This window comes from Dermacentor silvarum, chromosome 5, assembly GCF_013339745.2.
Source record: "Dermacentor silvarum isolate Dsil-2018 chromosome 5, BIME_Dsil_1.4, whole genome shotgun sequence".
In the NCBI taxonomy this organism is placed as follows: domain Eukaryota; kingdom Metazoa; phylum Arthropoda; class Arachnida; order Ixodida; family Ixodidae; genus Dermacentor; species Dermacentor silvarum.
In genome coordinates, this window is record NC_051158.1 from 81,885,117 (window position 1) to 81,901,274 (window position 16,158).

General features: G+C 48.3%; 1 protein-coding gene across 1 annotated transcript in view; it reads left to right on the forward strand.

Moving 5' to 3' along the window:
* Positions 1-15,900, forward strand: part of LOC119453532 (globin) — a 154,111-nt gene extending 138,211 nt beyond the window's left edge. Inside the window, exons 2-3 of the mRNA XM_037715580.2 lie at positions 1,725-1,950; positions 8,989-15,900. Of these exons, the coding sequence (XP_037571508.1) occupies positions 1,725-1,950; positions 8,989-9,132 (370 nt within the window). The 3' untranslated portion in view covers positions 9,133-15,900. The remainder of the gene's footprint in view (positions 1-1,724; positions 1,951-8,988) is intronic.
* Positions 15,901-16,158: the final 258 nt, after the last annotated feature.

Sequence of the window (16,158 nt, forward strand, 5' to 3'; positions counted from 1 at the left end):
TTGCTTTGAACACGACAGCCCAATCCACCGCGGCTCACTCCGCGAGCGTCCTCTGGCCCCAAATGGTGACGCGGGCCTTGACTTGTCAGCACGAGTATAGCAGCCCTGAATGGGGCGCGCATTCACGGCCACACTCTACGCGTGCCTCTCTGGCGACCGGTCGCACGAGGCCCTCTTTCGCACTTAACCTTCAATCTTCGCCTTCTTCCGGCCGCTGTTTGTGGCCAATCGGCGTGTATAGGCCGCCCCGTCCCAGACAGACAGCCTTGCTCGCGCGGCTGCTTTCTTTAGGCTTGTGTGCTAAGAACAAAATTTGTGAAATGTTGACGCCTGAAACTTCGGAAAGTGTTTATTTCAGGCGCAGTTCCTGAGCGTATCGGTATACGCTAAAAAAAATCACGCCCCATTCCACTGCTGTGAAGGTGGATTACCAGCGAAGCAGTTTAGCACGCGACGTAGAGGGGACACAGAATTTAGATCAAAGGTATGGGCAAACTTTATTACTCTTGAGCGGTGACGGCGGTCATCCCGAAGAAAGACATACGTACGCACACTTTCATTTTGATCGGCGTTTTTGACTGGTGGCATACATTCGCGTGGAAGACTACCGCCACCTCGGGGAGCTGGAGGAAACGAGACACGCGCGACGGAACCGCCCCGCCAGGAGAGCGGAAGGAAACTAGGCACGCAAGCGCTTGGAACGACGACAAAGAGGGGGCGGTGCGAGCGTACACGTGACCGACGCGGCAAATCTTTGAAAAACCCTTATTATGTATCTGAGAATCTACAGGTCTTAAAAATGGTGCCTATTGATAACTAATCTACTGAAAATGCGCATCCAAGTGATGAGACGTATAAGCTTTTGCATAGAACGAAGCGATTTTGCATCAAATTCGGGAGCTGAGTCTTTTCACACGCAGATTTGTTGACAAACACGAAAAATCCACGGAACGCTAGCCATAGACAGCTTCACTGTAAAAGATAAACCAGTCAGTCGACGTATCGGCAAAAAAAAAAAAAAAAAAAACGCGCTGTAACAAAGAACAAGAACAGTCACTGTGGTCTTTTTTTTTTTAATTCGCGACGTATTGCTACGTACACGTGTGTATCTTCCACCGCCGACTGTCTGAATCCAGCCACGGCCGCTGGATGATTCAGCTGATGCGAGAAACGCTTGGAGGAGCTGCTGTCTCAGGATACTGAAGCAGAAGTTTGTTCACTCCTGCTTCTCCGTGACGCAAAGCCAATGCACAAGCGCGGTACTGGTGTGCTTTCATCGCCGTGCAACAACATGATTACGTACCACACTCAGTGATGCTGAGCACGATCGGCAGTTTTAGCGAGAAAACATTCTCAGCAATGCATTCATCATATTGCTAAGCCTAACCATTCGTTATACTGCGCTGTAGCAAATGCTGCTTGTTAAAAACGGAGCAAGAATATGGGGAATTTCGTTGATACGATTCTGCATAATACGTTTTTGTTCTGTTCCCAGCCAGTGCCTTATAGGAGCAATGTAATTCGGATAATACGATTTTCGGATGATACATTTTTTCCGCTTCCCGTGAAGATTGTATCAACGAGATTCCGCTGTGTACTGTTTCGGGTGTACTTTGTTCCTGGCACATACGTTAAACAGTAAACGATTCATCATGTTGGCAGATATGCAGTATAGTGTATACACGCAGATGAGTAAATTTCTCCTCTGTCCTTCTGACGTGCAGGCTGTTCCAGCGGCACCCTGAGTACCAGAAGCTGTTCTCTGGCTTCGCGGACGTGCCGCCGGAGGCTCTGTCCACCAACCCTCGCCTGGGCGCGCATGCCATGTCGGTGGCGTACGCCATCACGTCGCTGGTGGACACCCTTGACGACGCCGAGTGCCTGGTGGAGCTGGTGCGCAAGATCGCCATCAGCCACACCCGACGGCCGGTCACCGTCACAAACTTCGAGGTGCGCCCTCATGTCTTCGATCGTCACAGCCTGATCACACAACACTATACGCACTAAAAATGTTATACAACCACCGGGCGCTTATCTTGGCCTTCGACGATAATATTCGTCAGACATGCGAACATTTCCTTTATTTAACGCTCCCCGCATCTCATGTCTGGAACATAGTCAGGAACGCTGAAACGCGCATGCCAACAGTAATCTGAAAGTATCGAGAGCGCAGTGTTAACGAAACGCACAGGAGATCGATGCAGTCATTGTTCTGGGAGAGATTAAGCCCCGTAGGGTGCAAATAACCTTTAGTGTGGGCCTTTCCCAACATACACGAAAATAAATATGCAGAAATTCCACTGGAGTCGTCTAAGTATGCGTAAGCATTGTGCTACTTGCTCATCTCCACGCAGTCCGGTGTCAAACTTGATCTGACCAGTATAAACCCTTATTAACCCTTATCGGTCGTTATCAACCTTATCGGACTCGACGCGACCCTTATCAACCCTTATCAGTTATGAACCTTATCGGACGTGACCCGACCCTTATCGGTCGTTATCAACCTTATCGCAATCGATCCGATCCTTATCAACTCTTATCTGTTTTATCAACCTTGTCGGACATGATCCTAGCCTTATCAACACTTATCGGTCCTTATTAACCTTATGAGAATTCTTCGACCATTGTATGCCCTTATCGCTCTTTAGAACCTTATCCATCCGCGTAGAACAATTATGGACCGTGATGAGATCCATGTAGCCCCTCATCAATCCTTACAGACTCAATCGACTGCTTATTTGTCTGTGTTGCGTGTCGCGAAATGCATGAGCCTTCAGAGATCGGTGGCATTTCGGTCGGTGAAGGAACGCCCCAACGGAAGGAGCATTCCGCGACTAGCGAAACGCATCGGAGTTGTAGCGTGTTTGGCATTAAAATTTTGCAAAACCGATAGTTTCCTGATGCCTACAAGGCTCTAAGTCGGCTCTGCACGTAGTCCTAGAGGTGGCTTTTATTCTACCGTCACCAAATCTTTCAACATAGCCTTCATAGAAACTGTTCTCCTTCGACATTTGCTTTGTACCGCCGGTATATACAACACATTCATATGGTTCAGATATGATTCAGACCTTCTGCAAGCGTGGGTGTTAAGCCCAGCACACAAGCCTGATATTGAAAGCGTTACACCACGAACGCAGATGTCATTTAGCCCCGTGAGTATAAGACACTCGGCTTCTGAGCTTGGGGTCGTAGGCTGGAAACTCACCCCCGCCAACGTTTTTCCTTTCGAATTTATTTTGTTTCTCTTTATGGGGCGCATCGTGTAACGCGTTACGGACGGACAGACAGACCGACGGACAGATTTTCTGGGGAGATGTGGAGATGTGCGGGGAGATGTGCTCGCGCTATGAGAGGGGGGCAGAGTATATCGCGCGTCTCCGCCTCTATCTCCGCGGCTGCGCTCGTCCTATCTTGGATGTAATCTGCGGTGGGTTCGAAGGCTAATTGACCGACCCGATATATAGTTTATGGCTTCGTGTGCGCTGTGTTCTCGCGCGCCTAGTTCGCGTTGTAGCGAGAGGCTGCACGAAGGGGAATTCGTTCGCCACTTCTGCCGCTCTTCATCGCGCCAGTGTTCTGACACCGAGTGTCCGCGGCAATCGAGTGAGATTAGTTTTAGTTAGTAACGAATCTTTACAACAGTTTTCCATCTTCTAAATATACTAACCTTGTTGCGTATAGATGTCTAATAATTTGCTGTCGCAATCAATGCTTCGCTTAAGGGCGCAACTGCGACATTTTCCTCTTTTTTTTTTGCGTTTCTTGTTCGGAGCTTTCCTACCAGGCCTCCCGTAACGTTCTCAACATCCGTGAAAAGCAGTTCGTGCATCACGTTAAAGAAAGCGAATGCACCTAAGGTTGCTGGTTATTGTTCACACACAAAATAAAAAACTCCGACGAATACGATACTCCCTAATGCGAAATTTGAGCGCAGCTCTGTTCGTGTTTTCATTTAGCGATATACCCGTCGTGGTTGCTCAGTGGCTATGGTGTTCGGCTGTTAAGCACGAGGCCGCGCGATTGAATGCCGGCCGCGGCGGCCGCATTTCGATGGGGGCAAAATACAGAAAACACCCGTGTACTTAAATTTAGGTGCATGTTAAAGAACCCCAGGAGGTCCAAATTGATCCGTAGTCCCCCGCTACGGTGTGCCTCATAATCAGATGGTGGTTTTGGTACGTAAACCCCCATAATCCAATTAACTTAATTTCGCGATATATTGGCTGGTACGGACAAGCTGTATCGTGCGTGCGGCACGTTGCAAACGGAGCGAAGTGTGGCGCGACTGCCTCGCTAATCGGGAGATCGCGAGAGGCACGATTCACACGTGGGCGCGATTTTACAGCAGCCGCCGCAGACAGACCACCGCTCATGCAGCGCTTTGTTCCCATATACGGCATCGGTGGACGCGCTCGCCGCATGCTATATCGTTGGCATCATCAGTGAACAGACGACGCGCGCTACTCTGGCGCCATCTCGTAGCCATCGTCGCCGCAGAGCCCGTCTTGCGCGGCGCTATGCTTTTCTTAATCTCACGCGTTCGGCATACCCTCCTCCTCCGCTTCATGGTGCCGCTGCACCCTCCTTCTCCGCGTTTCTTCTCGCGCTCTCTTCGCCATCGCCGAATTGCGGAATTCTCGTTCCTCGGTGGCCATGGCGACTTCCCGTTGACGCCGCTCCTCGCGCGTCGCTCGCTCTTCCAACTTCTGTTACTGTTGAGCCACAGTCACCGCAGTCACCGTAGCCAGCTGGGCCGAGTTGCCAAGTTTCGGCAACTCCTTGCGTGGCGTCAGCGCTTCTCCGGCCAACAAGCGAGGCCTTTGTCTCTTCTCTGGTTAATCACTTTCTGTCCGCAGGCGCCACTGTCTGTGGCAGTCCTCTCCTGCTCTCTGCGGCACGATGCTCTCCTCATTCTATGCTAGAGAAAATCCTGCTGCCGATCGACGAAAACCCGGGAAACGAGGGGGAACAAAAAAGGCCGTTCGCTGTGAGAAGATTTTCCCGCACTGCCTTTGTTCTTATAACGTCCTCCCAAAGACACGCCCTCTTCTTATACAACGATATAAAAAAAAATTACGGAGTTTTGCGTGCCAAAACCAGGATCTGATTATGAGGCACGCCGTAGTGGGGGACGCCGGACTAATTTGGACTACCTGGGGTTCTTTAAGGTGCACCTAAATCTAAGTACAAGGGTGTTTTGGCATTTCGAGGCCATCGAAATGCGGCCGCCTTGGCTGGGATTTGATCTCGCGACCTCGTGCTTACCAGCCCAACACAATAGCCACTAAGCAACCACGGCGGCTATACAACGATATAATTCTGTCCAGTTAGCAGAAATCCGGAGACTTGTGTCAGATATTAGTCACCGAAATGTGCTCCAAAATATATTGGCACTCCACTTGATATTTCCCGATCACGGTCACCAGACGAGCGCCAAGGAACAAGGCTATAGGCGGAACGCGAATGTATTTCGTGCCGCGTTTTTGAGGACGGATATCTCGAAACTGGTTCAGTAGCCTCAGCATTCAACTTCCATTCGGCACTATTATGACGAGTTGATTTTTACTAATTCGTGAATTTGTTAAGCTAATCCGCATTTCGATGGAGGCGAAATGCAAAAACGCCCGTGTGCTTGCGTTGTAGTGCACGTTAAAGAACCCCAGGCGGTCAAAATTGATTCGGAGGCTTTCTCTACGGCGTGCCTCATAATCAGAACTGGTTTTGGCACGTAAAACTCCAGAAAGAAGAAGAAGAATGTTAAGCGATTTGTTGTGCAAGTAATGTTCGCATTTTGGGGTATACTCGACGGCGACGCGCTATTTCTTGAGCGGAAACAGCGCGAAGGAACCGGACGTGAGAAAGGGGTGGACAATAGCGCTGTTGTCTGACCCCCCCCCCCCCTTTTTTTTTTTTTTTACGCCACGTTGTTTTACGTTGTTTCTGCTCAAAGTCATGAAACAGCCGTGCAGCCCAAATGCGTACGCTTCTACAGGCGATTTCTGCCTTATATAACGGATCCCGTTTTGTGGCATAGCGCCGCCTTATCAGGCGCTGTTGACCATATGGTACGGCCTAATCTCGCTCTTGCACGGCTGCTCTGATAAAGGCCGCTGGACGGCGCTCGCATTCAGGTATCCTTATGGTCCCTTGATAAAAAAAGTTAGGCACCCGTTCAGGAGGCTTACCCGTTCAGCGAAAGTGCTGCCCGCCCGTGACTCATTGAGTTCACTGCGAGGAGAAACGAAAATACTTCCATCATTCTGGCTTCTCCCTAATTTGTCGAGCTGGAAACATAGATTTGATTTCACGAAGCCAGAGATCTAAAAAAAAGAAAAGAAAAAGAAGCTCTCGAAATCTGCGTAAAATAATTCAGCAAACTGCACATGTTAGGCATGTTAAGCAACCAGCGCTGAAACTTCGCGTGTTAACTGCAGTGTATATATATCGCTGTAACGCACAACCTAGCACACGGAAGAGGCAGTGCCTAATCTTGAGCCTCATCACATGTGCCTCTGATCTTGAAGCACGTGTGTCCGGCGTCTGACCTTATTTGGCACCCGGCGTGCTAGAACTCGGGCGCATGTGCTCTTGAAGACACGGATGCCCATGCATGGACAGCGCTTCGGGCGATATAACAAGCTTTGATACAGACGCGTGGTTGTCATCCTTCCAGATCGCCATCATCATTATCATCATCGTGATCGTCAACATTATTCAAGATATTTTATCATTTTCCTGGCCTCTTCCTACCGGACCGTGTCAGCATATGTTTTAGTAGTTGCACACTCAAACAGCAGCAGGGCCTCCTGGCCAGCGCAGCCTGGTTTCCTCTTCTCGGATTCATTGTCATGTATTCGTTCTGATACTCTAATTCCTAAAGATATCCCTAAAATTGCGGCACCGACGACAACGTCCTGTTCGAGCGCCTCCTCGCTCGGCTGCCTCAAGCGTATACGCGTCGCAGTGTCTTCTAGCGGGCGCGCAGCGATAAACGAAGGCCAAGATCTTCACTGTGGAGCAACATCCTGCGCCGCAAGATTCCGAAGTCTCGGCTGGCCCACAGGGATTTGTGCTCAAGCCCGCAAAGCTTGTTAGGCGCTTTACGAGCCGCGGGATTAGCTTTAATTCTTCTGGACCTTCAGGGCCTCTCCGTTCGATATCCTGCAGAACAGCGTGTAACCGAATATATACCCGACTAAGCGCGTATTGCTTATCAATAACGAGCACTCCTTGTTTCTCTATAACGTCCATCACTCGTGCAGGTGGCGAAGTTCGAGACCTGTCGGAGTGAGATGAACTTAACGCAACACCTAGATCATGCATGTAGTCAGGTTCAAAAAAAAAAAAAAAACAATGATGCAGCATAAACAGCCACTCACTGTTCAAAGAAATAAAAACCGCTTCTGTCCGGAGGCAGCGGAGTGCGTATTTGGGCGACAGTCTCCATATATGGCTGACATCCCGACGGATCAATCACTTCGGCGATTCACTGTAATGAAGTGATCGGTCCAGGATGTCCGCAGTGCACAACGTATGGCGTGAGGCGCTCACGAAGGAGCTTAGAAAGAGCGTCGTTGCTGTAGCTGTCGCTGTAGCCTAGATTAGTTTGTACTTACGTCTTCATCTGGTGGCATTTAGCGTGTTGTTCGTTGTGAAATTTAACTGGTCTGAAAGTACGAAGGAGCAGGATAAGCATCTAAATAACAACGTGCTGCCCGAAGTTTCGCCGACGGCGGGTCGGTCGTCGGTGAAGACGTCGACACTGACAGGAACGGATCAACCAACAGCGCTCAAAACACGAGTACGGCCAGCGAGGCCTTCGGTATTACTGTGCGTGTCATGACAGAGAGACGTAGCAAAGCGTAGACTGTATACCAGAATACCGGCACACTAAGACATACGGAAGCAACGACATCTTGCGCTGTTTGAAAAGTTCTTTTGTTACCAGGTTACTCGGAGATAAAAGTGTTCAAGAAATACATCTCGGAGAGATATAAAAAAAAAACAGCTGTTCAATGATTACGTCGCTTATCAACATGCTTATGACAACGGTAGCAAATAATCGATCGTTGCAAAAAGAGTTCTGGGTGCTTTGGATGTGTCGCCACCACTACTATTATTTCATCCTATCCGATTATAGTACGTCTACGCTAGCAGGTCTACACCACCACGCCTGCTAAAGCTCTCCAATGATTGCAGTATAGACAAGACACGTCCTTCAATCGAGAGAGAGAGTGCGAGAGAGGAAAGCCAGGGAGGTTAACCAGAGGCGAGTTTCCGGTTTGCTACCCTGCACTGGGGTGGGTGATACAGAGGTTGGAAAGAGGGCAATTCAAAACTTCAACTAAGTGTTCGAGCCGGACTCCAGGTGACCAAGCTTGCACGCAGAACGCGTACGGCTACGTTCTTGACTGTCTCGTCCCTTATACCAATGTGCACCTCCAACATCGGACCGCGCAACGCGTAGCCGTACAGCGGACGACCTAGCGAGCCAGGGTGCTATTCTAGACATCTGCGCGAATTCCGCCATAGTGTCAAATTTTGCAATAGCGGCTGTTTGAGCCAATCAGAAAGGCCGTAGCAGCCCTCTCGGACCGTTCAGAGCTGACAAGATGGCGAATTCGACAAAATATGCGAGAATTCACAATGTCCAGAATAGTACTCCCCTGAGCGAGTGCTAAAAAATGTCGCGATGTTCTGCTCCCACGTGACCGGTATCATAACGTCATGCCTCGGCGGCATAACGTCGTGACACCTACACTTCCCGGGAAACGAAACCAAAACTGGTTCATAGAACATCTGTTGTAGTAAATTAGTTAATTGAGGCGCTCTGAGGCTTCATGCAGCATCTCGTCTAAGTTTTCGAGATCCGGAACCTTCATTTACTGTAGAAAATTAAAGCAAAAAAAATCGCGTACTTATTTACAATTCCGTGGTCTGTAAGATATGTCTTGGACCCACTGTGACCGCTATCCGTCTCTCTCGCAGCACACGATGTCCGTGATCGTGGACACGCTGAAGGACCGGTTAGGGAGCAAGATGACGCCGGCGGCCGTGGCGGCGTGGGAGAAGACCCTCAGGCTGGTGGTCACCGTCACCGCGGACGTCTACAAGGAGGCCGGCAAGAACTAGGCCGCCGCTGCACAGCGCTGCTGCCCCTCCTCGGCTCGCAGAAGACGCACGAGCAGACGGTGTCCTCGCGGTCTCTTGTATACACTGCTTCAAGGCGCGTGCAGGCGCTGGTGGCTGCTTCTTGGTTGCCAGGACGCGAGTCTTCGATGGTCCACGGACATGTCACGGTTGCCGAGCTTTCGTGGTTACGCTTATAGTATGAGCAGGCGCGCATTTTGTGCGGGGGGTTGTAGGATCGAGTGCGTCGTCCCCGCCGGAAGCACGCGTGGATTAGTCAAATGGTGCGGTGTGATGGCTCTTCGTCGTGGTCTTTCGCTGTGCCGAGTCTGGCACAATCTCTTGTCTGAAGTGGATCCCGATAATACACACTGACGCGACCGACGTGTGCGCATTCGACTCGCAAGGCTGCGATGTGAAGAGTATACTGCGAAGAACGCAGATGAGGCGCGAGTCATGCACTCTATGTGCGCGGTAACCGTTGCAGATGTGCTCGCTTTCGCAATCGTAAGTGACGGCCGCTCTTAACAGCCGCGGGCGCCTAGACGTTTCGGCTGGTTTTTTTTTTTTTTTAGGTTTGGAGGTATTGATGCCACTATATCGATGTCAATCAAAGTTACAGGGGCAACATACACCTATCCTGAGCATCAGGCGCCATGCTGTACGTGAAAGTGCGTAATACGACGTCTGGCTGCCCAGTAGCCTACATACTGGGTGTCCCACGTGACTAACTTGTACCGAAAATTAAAAATATGCAAGTGCATGTAGCTAGACAGGACCAAGGTATAATGTTTGCCGTCGATTGGAGCAAGTCAAGACTATTTTTCGTACTTCGTCTAATTACATTATTATATATAATTGAATAATCAACTTCTCAAATATTTATAGTCAGAGTAAAAGTGTTAGTGCGAAAATTGTAGACCACCCTGAAAAATTCCCGATCCAGCTTTTTTTTTTTCTGTTGCTCAATTACGTGCTAAATGAAAGTGTTTTTTTTTTTTCTGGCATTAAAGAAAGCGCGCAAAATACGACCAAGTACCGTGCGACTAGTCAAATTCGTGCTGATAATTACTGTGATTTCAGCTCAAGAGCACCGGTTACCTTCATAACGTGTAAATGAGCACCTCTATGAATGTTACCGTGTTCAGAGTGCATGTTTGCGGGTCAGTGAAAGTACTATCTTCGTATGCAGTCTTACAGGTTGAAGTGCGCGGCAGCGTTTTTTTTTTTTTTTTTTTTTTTTTTTTTTGTCTGGAATGGCAATCTGGCAACCGATGGCGGTATATACGCATGTACTGTATCGCAGGTAATCAACGCGCGGATAACACAGACCAAGAATTAAAAGACACGGCACTTCGCATTTTCTCGGTCTGAGTTGTCCGTGAGCCGGTTTCCGACGATGCAACCACACCAACTTGCCCAGCTTACCATTTTCCTACGATATACATGCAAATCCCAAAAGTTGGCTCAAAGATCCACTCTGAAGATGTTCACGGTCGGTGTTCGAATGTAACTGGTTTCACGTTCTAGAACGACACGTCTTACCAATGGAACGTATAGAAGCAAATTTGTGTGTGCAAAGTCCGGTTCATGGAGACTGCCCTGCTAAGAATGTGCTTTTTCTACGCCACCTTTATCTCATGCAAAACGAACCTATCTGATGTGCGTTTTTTCTTATTCTTCTTCTATCAACGCACGGCATCATACATGCAACGCGGTCATGGTAATTCAGATGTCGTTCAAGCGAACAAAGCGTTCGTCTGCAAAACCTTTCGCCCAATACCGCGTTTCGATGTTTCCGTTACATAATCCGAGATAAGCGGCGAGCGTTGGACATATCCGAGGTTATGGTTTCATTTACCTATCCAAAGGTGTAGACTGCAAGCTGCAAAGGTCACGCCAATAAAAGCTCTCGCGTAATGAAAAAGAACAAAATTTTTAAAATTTCCTAGAAAGAATGACGCGGCGGGGGCTGTTTGCTTACAAATGTACCGTGCTCCTTTTTTTATAACGTGTGCTTTTGTATTTGAAAGACGTTCTTGCCTTATTTCTGAGCTTTCTTGTAGGTACGCTCTTACGCATGCAAGAAGATAGCTCCGTCAGTGAAACATTGAGGCTGTTATCAGCTTTATAGCAGACGCCTGCTTTTACACGAGAGCGATTCCTTTTAGCGACCCATAAGCAGTTTTTAAGCCTACAATTTTTTTTAACCACTAATTATAAAAAAAATGTTTTTAAAACAGGATTTGCGCGCGTTGTTTCAACGGTTTCGCCGAATATCTTTTCATGCCAGAACTGACAGATATAGACATTTCACAGCGCTTTCTGCACAGCGCGCAGCAGGGGCCGCCACAGGCCCACCGTCATTGAATCGAGAGCATGCAAGCGACCATCAACTGCCGCCCGCCGCTCCCACAGAGTTCTGCTGAGAGGCCGGGAATCGCTTAGTACTATCCAAGCGCAGTTCTGCCGTCGTCGTCGCCGTGAGGTTCCGTATAAAATCTAAGGGCGATAAAACCGTCGCCGCGCGCCGTACTTGAAATGTTGAAAAGCAGATAGAAAGCGTGCTCTGTCGTGAACTGCAAGAACTGCGATAGACTTGAATGTGTGTGATGAGACTGTGTGCGAGCTTTCATCCGCCTCAGATGCACGAGCATGTGCTCGTATTTACGTCCGTTCGACATGCACACCTTTCCGCAAGGCAAGCACAACAAGGTCTACCACCAGCGCTGGATAGCCGATTGCCGGCAGCGGCTTCCAGGCTAACACCACCTGCAGCAACAACACAGCGATTCCCGACACCGCTGACACAAATATCACGGAATGCTGAACTTCGATAAGCTTGCGAATCAGCGCTACGCCCTCCCCACGCAAGTACGACTGACATACTCGAGCAGCTTCACTTTACTTCCAGAACAGCGAAGTCAAACGTGAAATAATAGTATTTAACTGAGCTATAGTTGGTTCATAGCCTAAGACAAGTTTGAACAGATGAACTGGGAAAAGAAAAGGAAAGAACATAGGACTAAGGGAGACAGACAAGAACGTCCTTGTCTGTCTCCCTTTGTTTTTGTTTTTTTCAGTTCAGCTGTTCAAACTCGTCTAGGCTGGTACCGCTAGTTCTTTTTCTGCGCCGGAAATCAAACAGCAAGCGCGCGGCCACTTGAACCATTTTTGTCCAAGCGCGCGCGAATGCACTTTTAATCTGCGCTTTAAGTAATCGGAAACCATTGCCAAGTTATCTGATCAGCACTGTCGATAAGAACGACGCGTTCTGAATCAACCACCGTGGTCGGAGCAGGTTGCAAACACGTATTTTTTTGCGCATGCACACACGCCTACATTCCGAACGAAGTTTTTACACATACAGTTAACGACAACAGGCACACGGCCGTATCAGCCTTACAAATCTATCGCTCTAGAGACTAGAATATAAAGAGTAAAGATCAAGCATTATAGGTTGCCTTAATTATACTCGTCGCCTTCGGCCGATAGGCTTGCACACTATTAAGATTGCAGCGCGGACAGAACGGATAAATGAAAGGTATCACTGCCTTTCTGCAGTTTAGGCAAAAGTCTCGTTTACGGCTCGCTGTAGTAGCCTAAATAGCGGCTTTCTGAGCCGTGCCTGCGGCCGCTGTGGCCATTGTAAGCAAGCGAGGAAACGTCGGTCAGAATTAAGGCGCTCAATTTAGCGGGCGCTGTCGCGTGATCAAATATGGCGGCGCCCACGGATTTGGTGCTGTAAAGGTGTGGAGATAATCTGCGATAAAGTGTTGCACTCCGTGTCTCATTTTTCAGCGCTCTGATATGGTTAGCGGACCAGGCATGGTTCACTCAAATGTTGACATACTTTGAGGATGAAATGTCATTCAGAAACATTTGAGTGCATTTCCGGATCAGGTGTTCCGTCAAATAATGTACTATCATGTACATAAGAGCGGTTAATGATTTACCTAAAGGCTATCTTTGCTGTCGTCTTGTCTTGGCTTATAGCGTGATCGGTGTATGCGCCGTGCAAAATCATGCCCTGCTTAAGCAACAAAAGTAACATGAATGCATGAACAGATCCACGAAACTTCTCTCGCGTGAAAAAGACTTCTGGTCGGCCGGAGTCTCGGCTGTTGCATATTTGCGTACGAGCTTGTTTGAAAACTTTGTCTTTTAAAGGATACTTCTGTTCGACGTAGAATCGAGTATTCGCTGGCAAACGGGTGTCATCGTATTTAAGAAAAGCGTTCTGCTATGTGAAAAGCTTCGCGTCTGGCTTCTCGGTTAAAACGGAATATGTCGCTTCTCTCGCGGTTTCCGTTTCCGCTTCGACGCCTCCGCGGCCGCCTAGCGGACGGTGGGCACAGCACAGACGGGAACGGGGACGCAGACGAAACGAAGAAATTAAACGTAGCAGACGACTGGCCAAAGTAGCAGGGATATATATATATATATATATATATATATTGTGCACGCGCACGGCGCTCCAGCGCTGTCCAGACTTAATGGCGTTATTAGCCACGGCCGGATGGGGAGCGAGCGCTGGCCGCTAACGGAGAACTAATTTGCTTCGCGATGCCTCATGCGTGAATTCTTGCAGCTGGCACAGAATCGAGAGACGCAAAAAAAGAAGGCATAGTCTCACAGAACTGTACACGCAGAGTCTATCGAAAATGTATATATCGTCCGACTTTCCACCGTCATTTTCTTCATGGCAACGAGACCGTGAAGGATTTAATTATATCGGCTAGGGCAGCGTTTTATTTTTTTTTTCATTTCCAATATGGTGTCTCTCCGAGTGTAATGTGACCACCCGGCTTATACGTGTTTTTTTTTTTTTTCTTCCTGTCCGCTGTGTGCGTTACGGCTACATGCAAGAAAAGTTACATTTGGCATGAAAAACCGACTTCTTGCGTTTTAACTAGCCACGTTTCTCTCCCTCTCTCTTCCTTAGTATCAAGGCCCGATTTATTACTCAACGAACACTCTCGGCTCAAATTAACAATTTATTCGAGCCGCAGGCACATGCCAGCTGCGGTTAATTGCAAGATGTACAGAACGTCTGAGCAATTACCCGTCACTTTTTCAGGGCAGTGGCTCTTTTGACGAGAACTGTAATGCAAAACGAAAACATATGTAACGCATTGTAGTTCAACAAAGCACCATAAGGTGTCGATACGCCACCTACCACCGTCCCCAACGTGGAGGTATTCCGTAAACGGCGATACTAGTTTTAGCGCTGCTAGCAACACCTTGTGGCGGTTTGTCCAACCACAATGCGTTAGAAATGCTCTTGCGTTGTGTGGGTGTTTTTGCGTTGTGATCCGGAAAGGCAGACGTGCTCGGCATTGTTGGTGGCACCATCTTGTAACGCTGGCGTCAACTGGAGCACATAGAACTATAATTGCGGTTACCATGTCCTGTCAGCTGCATGCTGCAAATGCGCCGGCAGTAACAACCATTAGGGTTTGTGAAACTTTCTCTTTCTCCCTTCTGTTAGAACGATAATGCAAGACAAAAACGTTTCTAAGGCATTGTGGCTGTAAAAAACCGCCATAAGATGGCGCTTCCCAGCGCTGGTGCCTAGGGAGCCTCCATATACCGGCCGGTACACGGAGGCTCCCTATTGGTGTCTTCATGGCTTTACTGGTACCAACTCGCCTTCTACGGTGTTCCGTGTACTCTGGTGAGGCTAAAATTCTGTAATGACTGTCGTCGTACAGCCATCCTGTACGTTGACTTGTATTTTTGCCGGTGGCGGTTGTTGTGTATCGTGTATGCGATCCCGTATATACTGACGAACGATGGCAGCTGTTCAAAACGGAAATCGGTGCGTTTCCTCGCCACAGGGTTCGACAAGGTGTACTGCAATAGAAAAATAGGATTTGATGCGCGCTGTCTGTTGCCTCCATTGCATCGTGAGAGTCGGCACACGTGCTTTATTGGACGTGAAAATGGGGCGTACTTACATACGGTACTCGATGAAATGACAGCATGGCGTCACCGGTAGGACGCTTGCGAATGACCCGGCACCTAGTAGTGGACAGTGTGCAAGTTTGCCACCTAGGTTACCGAGGTTATCGCGCACAATGGTATCGCATGCAGCTATCGTGGTTCCATGGAGTAACCTTACCATGCACAGGAGCAACACATGAACAGTATGCCCACAACGACGCATTTATTCCCGTAATGACAAGGAAAAGCGTATACAAGCTCGTGTTTTGAAAAAAGGTTACGAGGCTTTTTTTTTTTCCTCGCGTGCAGCCGGGTTACATTAACCGAACCGGAAATTTCACATCTTGTAAATGTCTGGGGCCAACAGCACACATAACGCGAAGCTTTTCTGTGTTGCAACTGCTTCTACACAGAAACAAAGTTGGTACTATCGGCAAGCATCCTTTCCGGAATAAATGCTTAATGTGTAAGTGACCACTGCTTCGAAATAGCGTCCGTCAGTGGGCCATTTAATTCATATCACACAGCTTACGTTTAGAGGACAATGCGAAAGGCCAGAGAGGACCCTATGATTATGTGTGTGTTTTTGTTTGCGGAGCTGTCATTACTAACGGCTTCTCGGGGCATTAATGAGTACAAATTAGGCATGTGTTGTTCTGTTGAGTGTAATACACTTTGTTTATTGCGCTTTTTTGTTGTTTTGTTTAGTGCTTACCTGCTACGTTTATTAACCTACATAAAAAAGCGTGTTGTATAAATTTTCCAAGACCTGTCTATACATAAAATTGCTCTATACTTGAAATAAATAATTGTTTTTGAAGAAAAAAAATCTCGTGTGTCCAAGTTTCTCTTTCTGTACACCAAGATGTAATTGATGGCTGATGGAATTTGCGAAAAGTTACACACGTTCTGGAATTTCTTATAGAACTACGCAAGCTTCGCGACGCTGCTAAATGCTGCTAATAGTCTGTAGGAAGAGAAATACTGTCATACTGCAAAAGCATAGCGCAAAGCTATAAAAACGCCGTACAAATGGTTAACCAGCGAAGCTGAAACGTGCGGCCCCGGTGTTTATCACTGGGT